Source organism: Chiloscyllium plagiosum, unplaced genomic scaffold (genome assembly GCF_037043375.1).
Source record: "Chiloscyllium plagiosum isolate Xiang-an unplaced genomic scaffold, Cpla_swu_hap1 HiC_scaffold_7, whole genome shotgun sequence".
In the NCBI taxonomy this organism is placed as follows: Eukaryota; Metazoa; Chordata; class Chondrichthyes; order Orectolobiformes; family Hemiscylliidae; genus Chiloscyllium; species Chiloscyllium plagiosum.
Window position 1 is genome coordinate 57,317,800 of NW_028270145.1, and position 14,684 is coordinate 57,332,483.

Here is a 14,684-nt window from a genome sequence, read left to right on the forward strand (position 1 = left end):
GAGATTCAACTCACTGATTGATCTGAATGACTGAAAGGAAAGACTGGTAGGTGTAGAGAATGCTGGATGACTAAAGAAATTGAAGATTTGGTTAAGAAAAAGAAGGAAGCATATGTCAGGTATAGACAAGATAGATCGAGTGAATCCTTAGAAGAGTATAAAGGCAGTAGGAGTATACATAAGAGTGAATCAGAAGGGCAAAAAGGGGACATGAGATAGCTTTGGCAAATAAAGTTAAGAAGAATCCAAAGGGTTTTTACAAACACATTAAGGACAAAAGGGTAACTAGGGAGAGAATAAGGCCCCTCAAAGATGGGGCAGATACTAAATTTTGCATCAGGATTTACTATTTACCATTTTGCATCAGGATTTACTGTGGAAAAGGACATGGAAGATACTGAATGTAGGGAAATAGATGGTGACATCTTGAAAAATGTCCATATTACAGAGGAGGAAGTGCTGGATGTCTTGAAATGCATAAAAGATTATAAATCCCCAGGACCTGATCAGATTTCCCTGGAACTTTGTGGGAAGCTAGGGAAGTGATTGCTGGGCCTCTTACTGAAATATTTCTATCATCGATATTCACAGGTGAGGTGCCAGAATACTATAGGTTGACTAACGTGGTGCCACTATTTAAGAAAGGTGGTAAGGACAAGCCAGGGAACTATGGACCAGTGAGCCCGACGTCAGTGGTGGGCAAGTTGTTGGAGGGAATCCTGAGGGACAGGATGGACATGTACTTGGAAAGGCAAAGACTGATTAGGGATAGTCAACATGGCTTTGTGCATGGGAAATCAAGTCTTTCACACTTGATTTTCTTTTGAAGAAGGAACTAAGAGGACTGTCGAGTGCAGAGCGGTGGATGTGATCTATATGGACTTCAGTAAGACGTTTGACAAGGGTCCCCATAGGAGACTGGTTAGCAAGGTTAGATCTCATGGAATACAGGGAGAACTAGCCATTTGGATACAGAACTGGCTCAAATGTAGAAGACAACAGGATCTGGACCAGATGGGCCAATGGGCTGAGAAGTGGCAGATGGAGTTTAATTCAGATAAATGTGAGGTGCTGCATTTTTGGAAAGCAAATCTTAGCAGGACTTATACACTTAATGGTAAGGTCCGAGGGAGTTGTTTTTCAGACTGGAGACCTGTGACTAGTAGAGTTCCACAAGGATTGGTGCTGGGTCCACGACTTTTCATCATTTATATAAATGATTTGGATGCGAGCATAAGAGGTATAGTTAGTAGATGACACCACAATTGGAGGTGTAGTGGACAGCGAAGAGGGTTACCTCAGATGACAACAGGATCTGGACCAGATGGGCCAATGGGCTGAGAAGTGACAGATGGAGTTTAATTCAGATAAATGTGAGGTGCTGCATTTTTGGAAAGCAAATCTTAGCAGGACTTATACACTTAATGGTAAGGTCCTAGGGAGTGTTGCTGAAAAAAAGAGACCTGGGAGCACAGGTTCATAGCTCCCTGAAAGTGAAGTTGCAGGTACTTAGGATAGCGAAGAAGGCATTTGGTATGCTTGCGTTTATTGTTCAGAGTATTGAGTACAGGAGTTGGGAGGTTATGTTGCAGCTGTACAGGACATTGGTTAGGCCACTGTTGAAATATTGTGTGCATTGCTGGTCTCCTTCCTATTGCAAAAATGTTGTGAAACTTGAAAGGGTTCAGAAAAGATTTACGAGGATTTTGCCAGAGTTGAAGGAGTTGAGCTATTGGGAGAGGCTGAACAGGCTCGGGCTGTTTTCCCTGGAGGCTGAGGGGTGACCTTATAGAGGTTTACAATATCATGAGGGGTGTGGATACATAAAAAGACAAAATCTTTTCGCTGGGGTTGGGGGAAGTCCAGAACTAGAGGGCAAAGGTTTAGGGTGAGAGGGGCAAGATATAAAAGAGACGTAAGGGGCAACTTTTTCACACAGAGGGTGGTACGTGTATGGAATGAGCTGCCAGAGGAAGTGGTGGAGGCTAGTACAATTGCAACATTTAAAAGGCATTTGGATGGGTATATGAATAGGACGGGTTTGGAGGGATATGGGCCGGGTGCTGGCATGTGGGACTAGATTGGGTTGGGATATCTGGTTGGCATGGACGGGTTGGACCAAAGGGTCTGTTTCCTTCCAGTACATCTCTATGACTTCCACTCTGGAAACCATGCACCAACATTTCAGCATGTGCTGCAAGGCCAAATGCACTCAATGTCCACAGATACTGACTTCCACTATGCATCAGCGTTTAACAGCTCTCCGATCCACAGGATACTTCTGCAGTTCAATGCTGCACCTCAGGCTTCAAATGAAATGATCATTGGAATGCTAACAAGGACACTGCGTGCAGAGGGACACATACCTGGTCCATGGCTTGGATACACCTCTGGATTCTTTGTTTTCATAGTGCTCACTCATTCTGAGACCACCCAGATGCTCACAGCATCCCTGTCATGCATTGCCTTGCGTTTTTGCATTTTCTCCCCCTCAGCCATAGATTACTGTTCATATTACTGCTTGAGCATGTCATTTAGTACAGACACAAAGCTAGGAGGTTTGTTAGAGTTGTCAGCAGGCTGTCAAGTCAAGGAAAATAAGTGGTAATGTAACAGAGATAGAGTTAATGTGACATACTGGAGAGAATGCACTGTAGCAGAATAGAGGAAGGCACTGGCTTTCTTCTTACAGTGTCAGGCATTCCCCAGATGATTGAATCTGCTTTAACCTGGGTGCAAATCCCAGAACAGGCAGACAATGGTCCAGTCTTGTAGCCTCCACTGTTGGTTCTTGGGGAGGAGTGCTGACATGACCCATCCAGAAGGATCTCCCTTTCTGCAATGTGGGGTGCCGATTTCCTCATCTACTATGTCTGAGGCAAATCTCAGCGACTGTGCAGGACAGCTCCGGCCTAACAGTGTTTGTTCAGGTACACAATAGCTTTTTAACAATGGCATGAATGCAAGGGATGCAAGTCAATTCTGGGATATTACTGAGTGCAAGTTGCTGCAGGAACAGTACATGGTAAAATATGGTAGAAGTTGGGCATGAAAGATGCCAGAGAGGTATGGGAGGTAATGAATGAGGCAAGTTTACTAAGATATGGCAATAGAACTTGCAAGGTCTCTCCGGGTCAAATTCTCCAAAGATTCAGCCAGTGGATTCAACAGACAATACACTGACACTTTTCTCTAATATCCAATTCTATCTCCATGTCCTAGATTACTCCAAGGCATCTATCTCAGCATTGCTGCTATAGTCTCTCATAATTATTGGAAACTTGGATTATACAAATGGACAGAGCCATGCACAACTTTAAGTTCTTTTGCATTTCTATATTGTGTGCCTTAAGAAAGTTTAATTTTTGAGTTCCAAGAGTGGTCACACATTGGGAATTTTTTGCATGACTTAAATGAGGCATTTAAAAACACCTTTGAGATGAATAGTTCTGGGTTTTTTGTATTCACTTGTGGGATGCAAGTGTCATTGACTGGCCTGCATTTATTGCCTGTATAGCTGCGCATGAAAAAAATGGAGGTTTAGAATAAAAAGTAGTAAAAAAGTGAAAAAAAAAATTGGGCTGTTGCACAGCAACAAGGCATCCTATGAATCAGGTAGATAGAAGCAAGTTTTCTGCTAGAAAGACTGATCATCTAAAAGATTAGTGAGTGGGTAGATTTTTTTTTCAGAAACACAAACAGATCATTCAAAGAGAAAAAAGGCACGGAGGAGGAACAGTATAGTTTAGCAGTCTCCCAAAAGAGTCAGGGCAGAAGAAAAGAAACCATGAATGAAGTAAGGCACAGAAAAGCTGTAGCAAAGAAGGCGGCATTCTCCACAGCTGTTCAACGCAATTTAATGCGCATGTTAAGAAGCAATTGAGCTGTGTTAGCTTTTTGTTAAGGTTCTCTTCTAGAGACATCGACTAAACATCGGAACAGGACTAGGCCATTCAGCTCCTTGAGCCAGTTCTGCCATTCAATGAGATCATGCTTGATCTGTGACCTAACTTCATATGCCTGCCTTTGGTCCATATCCCTTAGTATCTTTGCTTAATAAAATACTTTTAATATCAGGCTTAAAATTAACAACTGATTTAGCATCAACTACTGATTACAAAAGAGTTTCAAACCTTCATCACCTAGTATGTGTAGAAGTGCTTCCTAACTTCCCTCGTGAAAGGTCTGGTCCTAATTTTTAGACTATCCCTAGTTTTCAAATCTCCAACCAGCGAAAATAGTTTACCTTTATCTACCCTGTCTTTTTCTGCTATTATCCTGAAGTCTTCGATCAGATCGCCCTCTAAGTTCTGTTTAGGCCTAATTTGCATAATTGCTCCTCATAGCTGAACTAATGTCCAGATATTATTTCTATGAACCTACATTGTACTCCCTCCCCAAAGGCCAATATATCCTTCCTCAGGAATGATACCCCAAATCTATTCTCAGCACTCCAACTGGAATTAAACCAGGGTTTTGTACAACTGCATCAAAACCTCTGCATTCTAAACTTCAGCCCTCTAGATATAAAGGCCAGCATTCCATTAGCTTTCTCGATTATTTGATTAGAATAGATTAGATTAGATTAAATTACTTACAGTTTGGAAACAGGCCCTTCGGCCCAACAAGTCCACACCGACCCACCGAAGCGCAACCCAGCCAGACCCATTCCCCTACATTTACCCCTTCGCCTAACACTACAGGCAATTTAGCATGGCTAATTCACCTGACCTGCACATTTTTGGACTGTGAGAGAAAACCGGAGAAAACCCACGAGACACGGGGAGAATGTGCAAACTCCACACACAGTCGCCTGAGGCAGGAATTGAACCCAGGTCTTTGGTGCTGTGAGGCAGCAGTGCTAACCACTGTGCCACCGTGCTGCCCATGCTGCATCTTTTGGTGACATTTTAAAGATCTATTTATCTGGACTCCCAAGTTTCTTGAAGATATCCTTGAGTTAATGGAGAAGTTTGTAGGAAGAAACCAGTATAGCTATGCTAACTTAACAAGGTGACCCTACACTCAGGACTGAGCATCTGTAAAGTATTTGTTGAGAGTTGAAGAGTGGAATCCTTATTTCTGATATTTCCAATATGATCTTTTCAATGTTTGAATGTAATGGAATTTTTTAACTGAGTGTGTAATAAAGTTGAGTCTTTGTTAAAAAGTACAATAGCAGCCTCTTATGAATGTGTTTAGCGACTGGCCAACATGGATAACAAATTGCAAAAATATCAAAACTAATTTGGGGATCTGATATATCCATTATTACCATCAGCTGGGAACGCAACTATATGTATAGAGTATGCGCTTCCGCACTTGGGGATCTCCTACACAACACCACAACTCCATTTCCCAAAGGGAGGAAGCTGAAGCTAAGAAAGCAATTTTTTTTTCTGCTTCAGATACAACAACTGAAAAATGTTAATGGGTATAACATCCTCTACTAGGTTATGGTGCTATAAATATGGCCAAAAAATACCAAATAAATACGTAAACATTGAAAACACACAAATACATTTTGTATCCAAACATTTTATCCCTAGAAATCCATCTTGCAAAATATCTTGACTTGTGGAAGCAGTATTTATGATACATCTGAATAAAATTTGGATTAGCAAATTTTATGGCCAGAGTTATGCCTATAGTAGTAAAGGAATCCTCTCCTATCATAGAGTGAAACAACTGACTTGGTAGTTAGCAAGTCACTTCCATTAGACACATTTTATGCATGCAACACCAAATGGTATAGGCTTGTTACAAGTGTAATAAAAATTCATTCTAAGGAAGACTGACACTTCTGTCAGTACTGTATACATAGATGGATATACGTGCCATGAATACTGGATATCAAGTAAATCGGTTGGCAACTTATATCAGGTCTGCAACGATATTACATTATAATGAGAAATATAACAAAATAAGAGATATGTCAGTAACATTTTTGATGATATTTATTTATTTAGTGATGAAACTTTTCTTTTCTGCACGTTCCATAATTTAGGAGTAAATAGGAATTCCAACTAATTTATAGACGTTTTCCTTTTTTTCATATAGAATTTAAAAAATATAAGTTTCACATTTTATCTTACTTCAAAGAGACACTGAACGTGAAGGAATACAGACACCAGAGACTGGCAGCAGAAACTAAATACTGGAGGTTTACTTTATTATTGTGATCTACCGCGATGTCTGAGTAGTCAGTTGAGGGTGAGAGTGAGGAGGCTTTCTGTCGGTAAGTTTCACTGAAGGCAAACTTGCATTATTATTTAAGTGATTTATGCTGTAAACAATTTATAACGGTGATGTATACACTTCTATTACTTAAGGGCCTCTTGCTGAGATATTTGTATCATCGATAGTCACAGGTGAGGTGCCGGAAGACTGGAGGTTGGCTAACATGCTAAAGGAGGATGGAACTATAGACCAGTGAGCCTGACGTCGGTGGTGGGCAGGTTGCTGGAGGGAATCCTGAGGGACAGGATGTACATGTATTTGGAAAGGCAAGGACTGATTAGGGATAGCCAACATGGCTTTGTGCGTGGGAAATCATGTCTCTCAAACTTGATTGAGTTTTTTGAGAAAGTAACAAAGAGGATTGATGAGGGCAGAGCAGTACATGTGATCTATATGGACTTCAGTAAGATGTTCGAAAAGGTTCCCCATGGGAGACTGATTAGCAAGGTTAGATCTCATGGAATACAGAGAGAACTAGCCATTTGGATACAGAACTGGCTCAAAGATAGAAGACAGAGGGTGGTGGTGGTGGAGGGTTGTTTTTCAGACTGGAGGTCTGTGACCAGTGGAGTACCACAAGGATCGGTGCTGGGCCCTCTACTTTTTGTCATTTACATAAATGATGTGGACTGAGCATAAGAGGTATAGTTAGTAAGTTTGCAGACGACACCAAAATTGAAGGTATAGTGGATAGCGAAGAGGGTTATCTCAGATTACAACAGGATCTTGACCAGATGGGCCATTGGGTGGCAGATTGAGTTTAATTCAGATAAATGAGAGGTGCTGCATTTTGGGAAAGCAAATCTTAGCAGGCCTTATACACTTAATGTAAGGTCCTAGGGAGTGTTGCTGAACAAAGAGACCTTGGAGTGCAGGTTTATAGCTCCTTGAAAGTGGAATCGCAGGTAGATGGGATAGTGAAGGCGGCGCTTGGTATGCTTTCCTTTATTGGTCAGAGTATTGAGTACAGGAGCTGCGGCTGTACAGGACATGGTTAGGCCACTGTTGGAATATTGCATGCAATTCTGGTCTCCTTCCTATCAGAAAAGATGTTGTGAAACTTGAAAGGGTTCAGAAAAGATTTACAAGGATGTTGCCAGAACTAGAGGGCATAGGTTTAGGGTGAGAGGGGAAAGATATAAAAGAGACCAAAGGGGCAACTTTTTCACACAGAGGGTGGCACTTGTATGGAATGAGCTACCAGAGGAAGTGGTGGAGGCTGGTACAATTGCAACATTTAAGAGGCATTTGGATGGGTATATGAATAGGAAGGGTTTGGAGGGATATAGGCCGGATGCTGGCAGGTGGAACTAGATTGGGTTGGGATATCTGGCCAGCATGGATGGGTTGGACTTAAGGGTCTGTTTCCATGCTGTACATCTCTATGACTATGACTATTACTCTAAAAACACACATTAAATATGATCAAGAGTTCCACAATACTTCAACAGAATATTTGATCAACTGACACACTCTTGGTCCCATTGGTGCCCGTTAATAAAAGTTTTGCTCTACAACACAAAGCGTCACAATGAGCTTGCTAGCAAGTTTGAGTCCACAGAATTAAAAGGCAAACATTCCAAAGTTGGCTGATTGACAGGAAACAAAATAATACACCAAAATTGCAGCGGCACGGTGGCTGAGTGGTTAGCAATGCTGCCTCACAGCACCAGACAACTGGGTTTGATTCCAGCTTTGGGCGACTGTGTGGAGTTTGCACATTCTCCATGTGTCTGAGTGGGTTTCGTCTCTCAGTCCAAAGGTGTGCAGGTCAGGTGAATTGGCCATGTTAAATTGTCCATAGTGTTAGGTACATTAGTCAGGAGTAAATGTAGGAGAATGGGGCTGGGTGGGTTACTCTTCAGAGGGTCGGTGTGGACTTGTTGGGCCGAAGGGCCTGTCTCCATGCTGTAGGGAATCTAATCTAAAAGTATAGGTGAGCAGTTGCTTTTCATAATGCAGGAAGATACGCAATGAGATTCCTCAGTGGTTAGCATCAGGATCACTGATTTTCGAGATATGTTAATCTTTTAGACTCAGGTGTACAAGGCAGAGCTTCAACATTTGCAAATGACACAAAACGTGAAAGCATAGTAGTTGTGTGGAGGACAATAAAAGGTCTTAGACAGACTGGTGAGACACATGGGCCTGTGGCAGAATGGAAATTCATACAGAAAAACTTCCAAACATTTGGAGGGAAGCAGGACAAGTGATAAAGTGCGATTAAAAAGTATCATTTTAAACAAGCTCAAAAGCAGTGTGATCTGGGGTTGCTATTTGTCCATATGACAAGGCAGATTCAGAAAGTTGTTTAGAATCCTGCATGGCGTTCTAACTCAGTGTGAAGGGAGAACGAGAGTAAAAATGCAAAGAAGTTATGGCAAACGATTATAAAACAATGGTTCAGCTTCAACTGGAGCGGTGTGCCCAATTCTGTTTAATGAGCTTTGAGAAGAGCGTGTCATCTTTACAGTAAGTGCAAAAAGATTTATAAGAGTGATCCCATGGATGAGGGATTTGAATTACATGGATTGGAAAAGCTGGGGTTGTTCTCATTGAGAGAAGGCAATGTATGTTTTGATTGAGGTATTCAAAATCATGAGGTACTGCACAGAGTACACATAGCAACTGTTCCCATGAGCAGAAATGTGAAGATGCGAGACAGCAGAGAACAACATTTGCCATTAATTGGAGCATTTTCTTTTGCGCCTGTCCTTTATTTTTAAATTATCTTACTTTTGTTTCTTATGCATATAGTCACATTCCTAATTTCACATAGCACTACCTTTACCTTGATTCTCTGATATGATACCTTATGAAATCCATTTCAGAATTCAACAGAATCCACAGCATTTTTAAAAAAATTTCTTTTCAAGAATATTTTTGTCTTGATCAAAAGGCCTGCTGTTTAGAAATTAATTCTAGCAGCCCAGAATAACTTAGGACTTTTTTTCTTCCAACTGTTGAGATTTTTTTCCTGTATTATGGACTTCAGCAATTCACGAGCAACTGAAAAATGAGCAAGTGGCTGATAATTTACTGGTTTAACCTCATTTTCTTTCTTGAGGGAACAAGGTGGAAAGTAAAGATCAAGTCTGCCATCCTCTAGCAAACCTTTCTGGTCCTGTCACAAAAGTAACTATGTAATTAATGGCACCAAATTATTCTTGCACTCAACAAAAGCCAGAGGAAAATTAAATTTTCCTCAATCAAATAAATCTATTCCAAATCTTCTAGCTGACAGTTAACTGTTTCATGAAGTGATTTGCACACACACACACATTTTGCTTTTGCTTCCTAACGCAAGTTAATTTTTTCATAAATAACTGCTTTGTAAAGGCAGTTATATCAAATTACTTTATACATGAATTTATGCTTAAGTGAAGTAATATTTGAATTATTGTTAATGAAATACTTTATATCAGCTTAACTCTCTATCATAATCAAAAATTTAGTTCTATCGTTTTAGACTTAATATCCATGCTTTACTTACCAAATTTCATCCAGAACAGGAAAAACACTGTTCCCAGCACCACATCCAACCTGAGGATATCAAAATCAAGTACAAATTTTCATTATTAAAATAAGCTTATTTTAATGTCATATTATTAAAGCAAAGTTCAAGTAGCATTTGTATGATTCTGAAATAAACTTCAAACTTTATAGTTCAGTAGGTGAAGACTGAATACCACATACTTTAGACTCAATCCCTAATCCATGGTTTGACAATGTGTTTCAGGCAGGAAAGCAGGGCCTACAGCAACACGTCTCGCACCTTTTGGCAGCAGACTGGCTAAAACACTACTTTTCAATGCTACATGTATCTGCATATATAAAATATGTGTGCATTATAGAAAAGTAAGAGTAACTGCGATAGTCCCAGACGGTCATAGCGCTGCTGTCATAATAGACAGCAACAGCTAATGGAGAGTTTAACCTGCGAAGCATCACGCTTCATGAGGGACAAGGCTGTGAAGGTGGGACCTTCATGGCAACCTCAGCATTATAAACCAGCTGTTCAGTCAACTGAGCTAATGGACATCCACTGTAACTATTCCAGTGACCAACACTGATAAGTAATTTTGTGAAAGAGAAGTGAGCACAGAATTATTTTTGGCAACATAGTGACATTCGGACATGAAGAATCAATGATCAAATAAACTACCAGAGAGCTTCTGAAGCTTGCAGAATCACGAGTCAACGACATTAGTACATCAGGAGAGTAAAGGTCACAACATTAATTTTAAAACATTGGCTTTTTTTATTTATAGGAACAATAGCACACAACAGTCAATAACAGTAAAGGCCAAGCAATCCCACAGGCAATGGATCAGATCCAACCTCTGCAGTCTAGCCACATCCAGCCATGAATTGTAATACACAGTTAAACAACTAATTCTCCACAACTGCCCACTCTCAAAGATGGGGAAGCCAAGTCTTCAATCAATATGATTCACTCCACTGATATCAAGGAACAATTCATTCCACTGATATCAAGAAACAGAAGGCACAGGTGTGTCGCACAAGTTACTGGCCCCGACAACATTCCAACAAATAGTACTAAAGATCAGTGCTTCAGAACTATTTGCAACATGAGTCAGGCTGTTTTTGTACAGATACAACACTGGTATCTACCAAGAAATATGGAAGACTAGCCAGGTGTGTCCTGTCCACAAAGTAGAATAAATCCAAACCAGCTAGTTAACGTCCCATCAGTGAATTCTCAATACATCTTTGAAGTTCAGATCTTTTAACCATGCCTGGACCAGAGGTGAGGTGATAATTACTGCCTGTGATATCAAGGTAGCTTTCGACCAACAACAGCATCAAGGATCAGTAGTAATACTGGAGATGTTAAGAAATTGGGTAAATTCTCCACTGATAAAGGGCATCAATTTAAGCCTGAGAGGAGGAGGAATTTCTTCTCAGTGGGTTGAGTTTCTTTGGAACTCCTTGTCACAGACAGCTGTGGAGTCAGAGTCCTTGTGATGATGATTGTACTTTCTGGAGTTCCAGAACTTCTCTGCATTAGCTCCTCACGATATAAAAAAAATTCTAGTCAACCTATTCTGAGATATTATTACATACCACTGGAGCACGTGGAAATTAATCTCAGGCTCAAAGATGGGGATACTATCACTGCACCATAAGTGACCCTAAGTAACGTCCTACGCCTCACCATCTTCAGCTGCCTCACCAATGACATCCCCTCCATCATAAGGTCAGAATTGGAGATGTTTACTGATAACTGCATAATATTCGGCACCACTCACAACTCCTCAGATTCTGAAGCAAACTGTACATATGCAGCAAGACCTGGACAAATTCCAGGCTTGGCCTGATGAATAGCAATGACCATCTCCAACAAGGGAAAATATAACCATCGCCCCTTTGACGCTCAATGGCATCATCATCACTGAAACTCCAACATGCTGAGGATTACTACTGACCAGAAATTGAACTGGACTAGTCACAGGAATACAAGAGCAGGTTAGAGGGTCTGACTGTGCAGCAAGTGAGTCACCTTCTGACTCTCCAGTACCAGTCTACCACCTATGTCAGGGATTTGATGAAATACTCTAAACTTGTTTGGGTGCGCAGCTCCAACAGCATCCAAGAAGCTCAATATCATCCAGGACTAAGCAGCCTTTGTGAATGGCACCATAATCACCACCTTCAACATTCACTCTTTTCACAACCAATGCATATTTGCAGCATTGTGTACAATCTACATTATGCACTGCAGCAACTCACCCAGGTCCTTTTGACAGCATTTTCTAAACCCATGACCTCCCAATTAGAAGGACAAGTGCAGCATAAACATAGGGACATGAAACCTGTAAGTTTGCCTCTAAAGCTATATCACCATTCCTTGACTGTTGCTGGGCCAAAACCATGGAATACCATTCCTAACAGCATGATGGCATTTATGTCACCAACCCCCCAATACTAGCTGAGATGAGCAAGAAGGCCCTGTTGTCTCAACTTCGCCCACTGCCCGAGGTGTGACGACCTTCAGGTTAAACTGACGACCAAATATCCCTCTTTAATGAGAGAGCAGTCGATGACTCTCTGGTACAATGGTAACTTTCACTTCACATTAAGAATCATTAATGTACATAAAGTCAGCCTTGTTTTGAGCATTTGACACATTAAATCTACCATCGTTAAATTCAATGGAATTATAAACCACCAGGCCTGAACAAAATGTTAACATAATTATTAATAATTCAGACCTCTAAAACAGCTACATGGACAAATACATGAACAAACAATACTCAGATCAGAAAACCTTGCTGTTGTTTCTGGACAATCCATAAGAGTCAGCTCTACAAACGGAATCCAGATAGAATGCATTTGTTTTTGAGATTGCTCTATCAAACTGTTTCCAGTAAAGTTTCTTCTATCTTTCCCTACTTTAAATTTTCTTTGTGCATATAAAATCTTTTTCCTTTAAACCAAATATTAAAACAATGGAATGGACTTGAAGGTCTGAATGGCTTACTCCTGCTCCCATTTTTTACATTCTTAGCAGGGCCTGTGGGTTAATCATCTCACTATGTAAAGTACACAAATCAAAGCATTTGCAGAATGCTAACTAGAAGGAAAACCAAAAATGACAAGAGATGAAGTTGCTGTAGTAATACAATTATTTTCAAAATAAATTAAAGCAATAGTGGGCGAATGTATTCTTTCTCCCTTTCTTTGAATCCTAACAAAAGCACAAAAATGTTCAGAGCTGAAAGTATAAGCAAGTTATCTAAAACATTATAAGGCAAATGAGAAAACTTAACTGTGATATATACATAAGCTTCTTCAGTAGTTACCATTGGAATGCCACATTACAATGAAAATAGCACATCCTTGAGTTCAGTTGTAGTGTGCAACTGTGATTTATATTTAAACTATTTTGGTCAACTGCTATTTTATTTACTTACATGGCTTGCTTAGGCATATTACACCTCTCGACACTCCTTCCCTCTAGCAAATAGAACAAATATATGCAATAATATTCTGTAACAGCACCAAAACCAATCATACACTCCAGTAGAACCACAGCTGAGATCAAATACCTCAGCACATACCAAAAATTGAAGCGGAGACATCAAACCAGTGAAGATTTAATTTTTGAAAAAAAATCTTTATATTGGTCTTTTTGGATTTCTTTGCACTTAATTGCACTCCAGCAACTTTGCAACTAAATAGTAGAAGATTCAATAAAGAAGTAGGGACATTTTATATCCTTGCTTGTATGAATCACCAAAATCCTGCTTGGCACTACTTCGTAACAGCAAAGCTGATATTGAGTTATCGTCACATTGGGATGGAATAAGAGCATTGTTTTCCAAAAATGCTTATATTAAACTGAACATGCAAGAAGCTATTGAACATGGCTGAAAATGCAGATAAGTTTACTCTGTTTTGCAAAGATACCTCAAAAATTCTGAAGTTGAAATCAATACCAGGAAAATATTCTGGATTTTTCCACATGCCTGTCCTCCTCGTGTCTTGCTTCATATATTCCAAGTTTTTGCCACTCTTTGTTTGTTTTACAGGATTTTCTTTCTGTACAGTATCAGCAATATTTTGTTTATCACATGTCTTGTTAAAACAATCCAACTTTGCTTGACCCAAACTTGCAGAATTATGTGTTGATTCCTCGACCCCTTCATTCCCATTGAATGCTCTATTTGGAAACAGTTCAGGAAACTCCTGGAACAACCATCTACGATCTTTGAAGAATTTATTTTGATGAGCTCTGTAGAATTTGTCCCAGTAGACACTGGCATCTTTGTCATATTGGACTGCAGCAACAAATTGTAGTAAAAGAAAAATGAACAGGTATCTATTAAAGCCTGAAGTGTAGAGGATCTATGGAATTGTAACATGGCATATTAAAACATGGAACCACTAATAACAAAGGATTATGATCATGATGGAATATATAAAAGATTATAAAACTATTCTTAAATTTAGACAGTATAAGTTACAGTTTCTCCCTTAGGAATATAATTTAATGCATCCATAAAATAATTCCGAGGTTACAAAAAATGTTTTCCCATTACTTTCTACACATTTTAGAATAATTTGCAATCATTTCATTTAAATGCACTCACCTGTACATTTCCATCTCATTACACATATCTCATTTAGTGTATTTGGAGGTCCAAGACAAAAATTACAGTAAAAGTATCATTTGTCAAGAATAATGTCCATAACTGGATATCTGTTGACTGCCAGGATAAACTGTGCCATGATTTATATAAACCATCCCACCAAAGTTTCTGCTGCATATAACAAAGTTGAAAATGTTTGCCTTAAAATTTACTGAAATGAAACTGCATATATTTTGCCAATTTGTTGACATTTTTTGACATTATCTAAACATTTCTGTTTTAGCATTTTTGATATAAAATATTACTTTCTTTTTGGCCATAAGTGTT

General features: G+C 39.7%; 1 protein-coding gene across 6 annotated transcripts in view; it reads right to left on the reverse strand.

Moving 5' to 3' along the window:
* The window catches only part of LOC122551591 (tRNA N(3)-cytidine methyltransferase METTL2), a 48,968-nt gene that overhangs the window by 28,678 nt on the left and 5,606 nt on the right, over positions 1 to 14,684 (reverse strand). For all 6 annotated transcript variants that reach the window (XR_015757687.1, XR_006312142.2, XM_043693721.2 and 3 more), the window contains 2 exons: positions 13,675 to 14,045; positions 9,734 to 9,783 (listed from right to left, as the gene is read on the reverse strand). Coding sequence is in view for 4 of the 6 variants with exons in the window: in XM_043693721.2 (XP_043549656.2) it covers positions 9,734 to 9,783; positions 13,675 to 14,045 (421 nt within the window). In the remaining 2 variants the exon portion in view is untranslated. The remainder of the gene's footprint in view (positions 1 to 9,733; positions 9,784 to 13,674; positions 14,046 to 14,684) is intronic.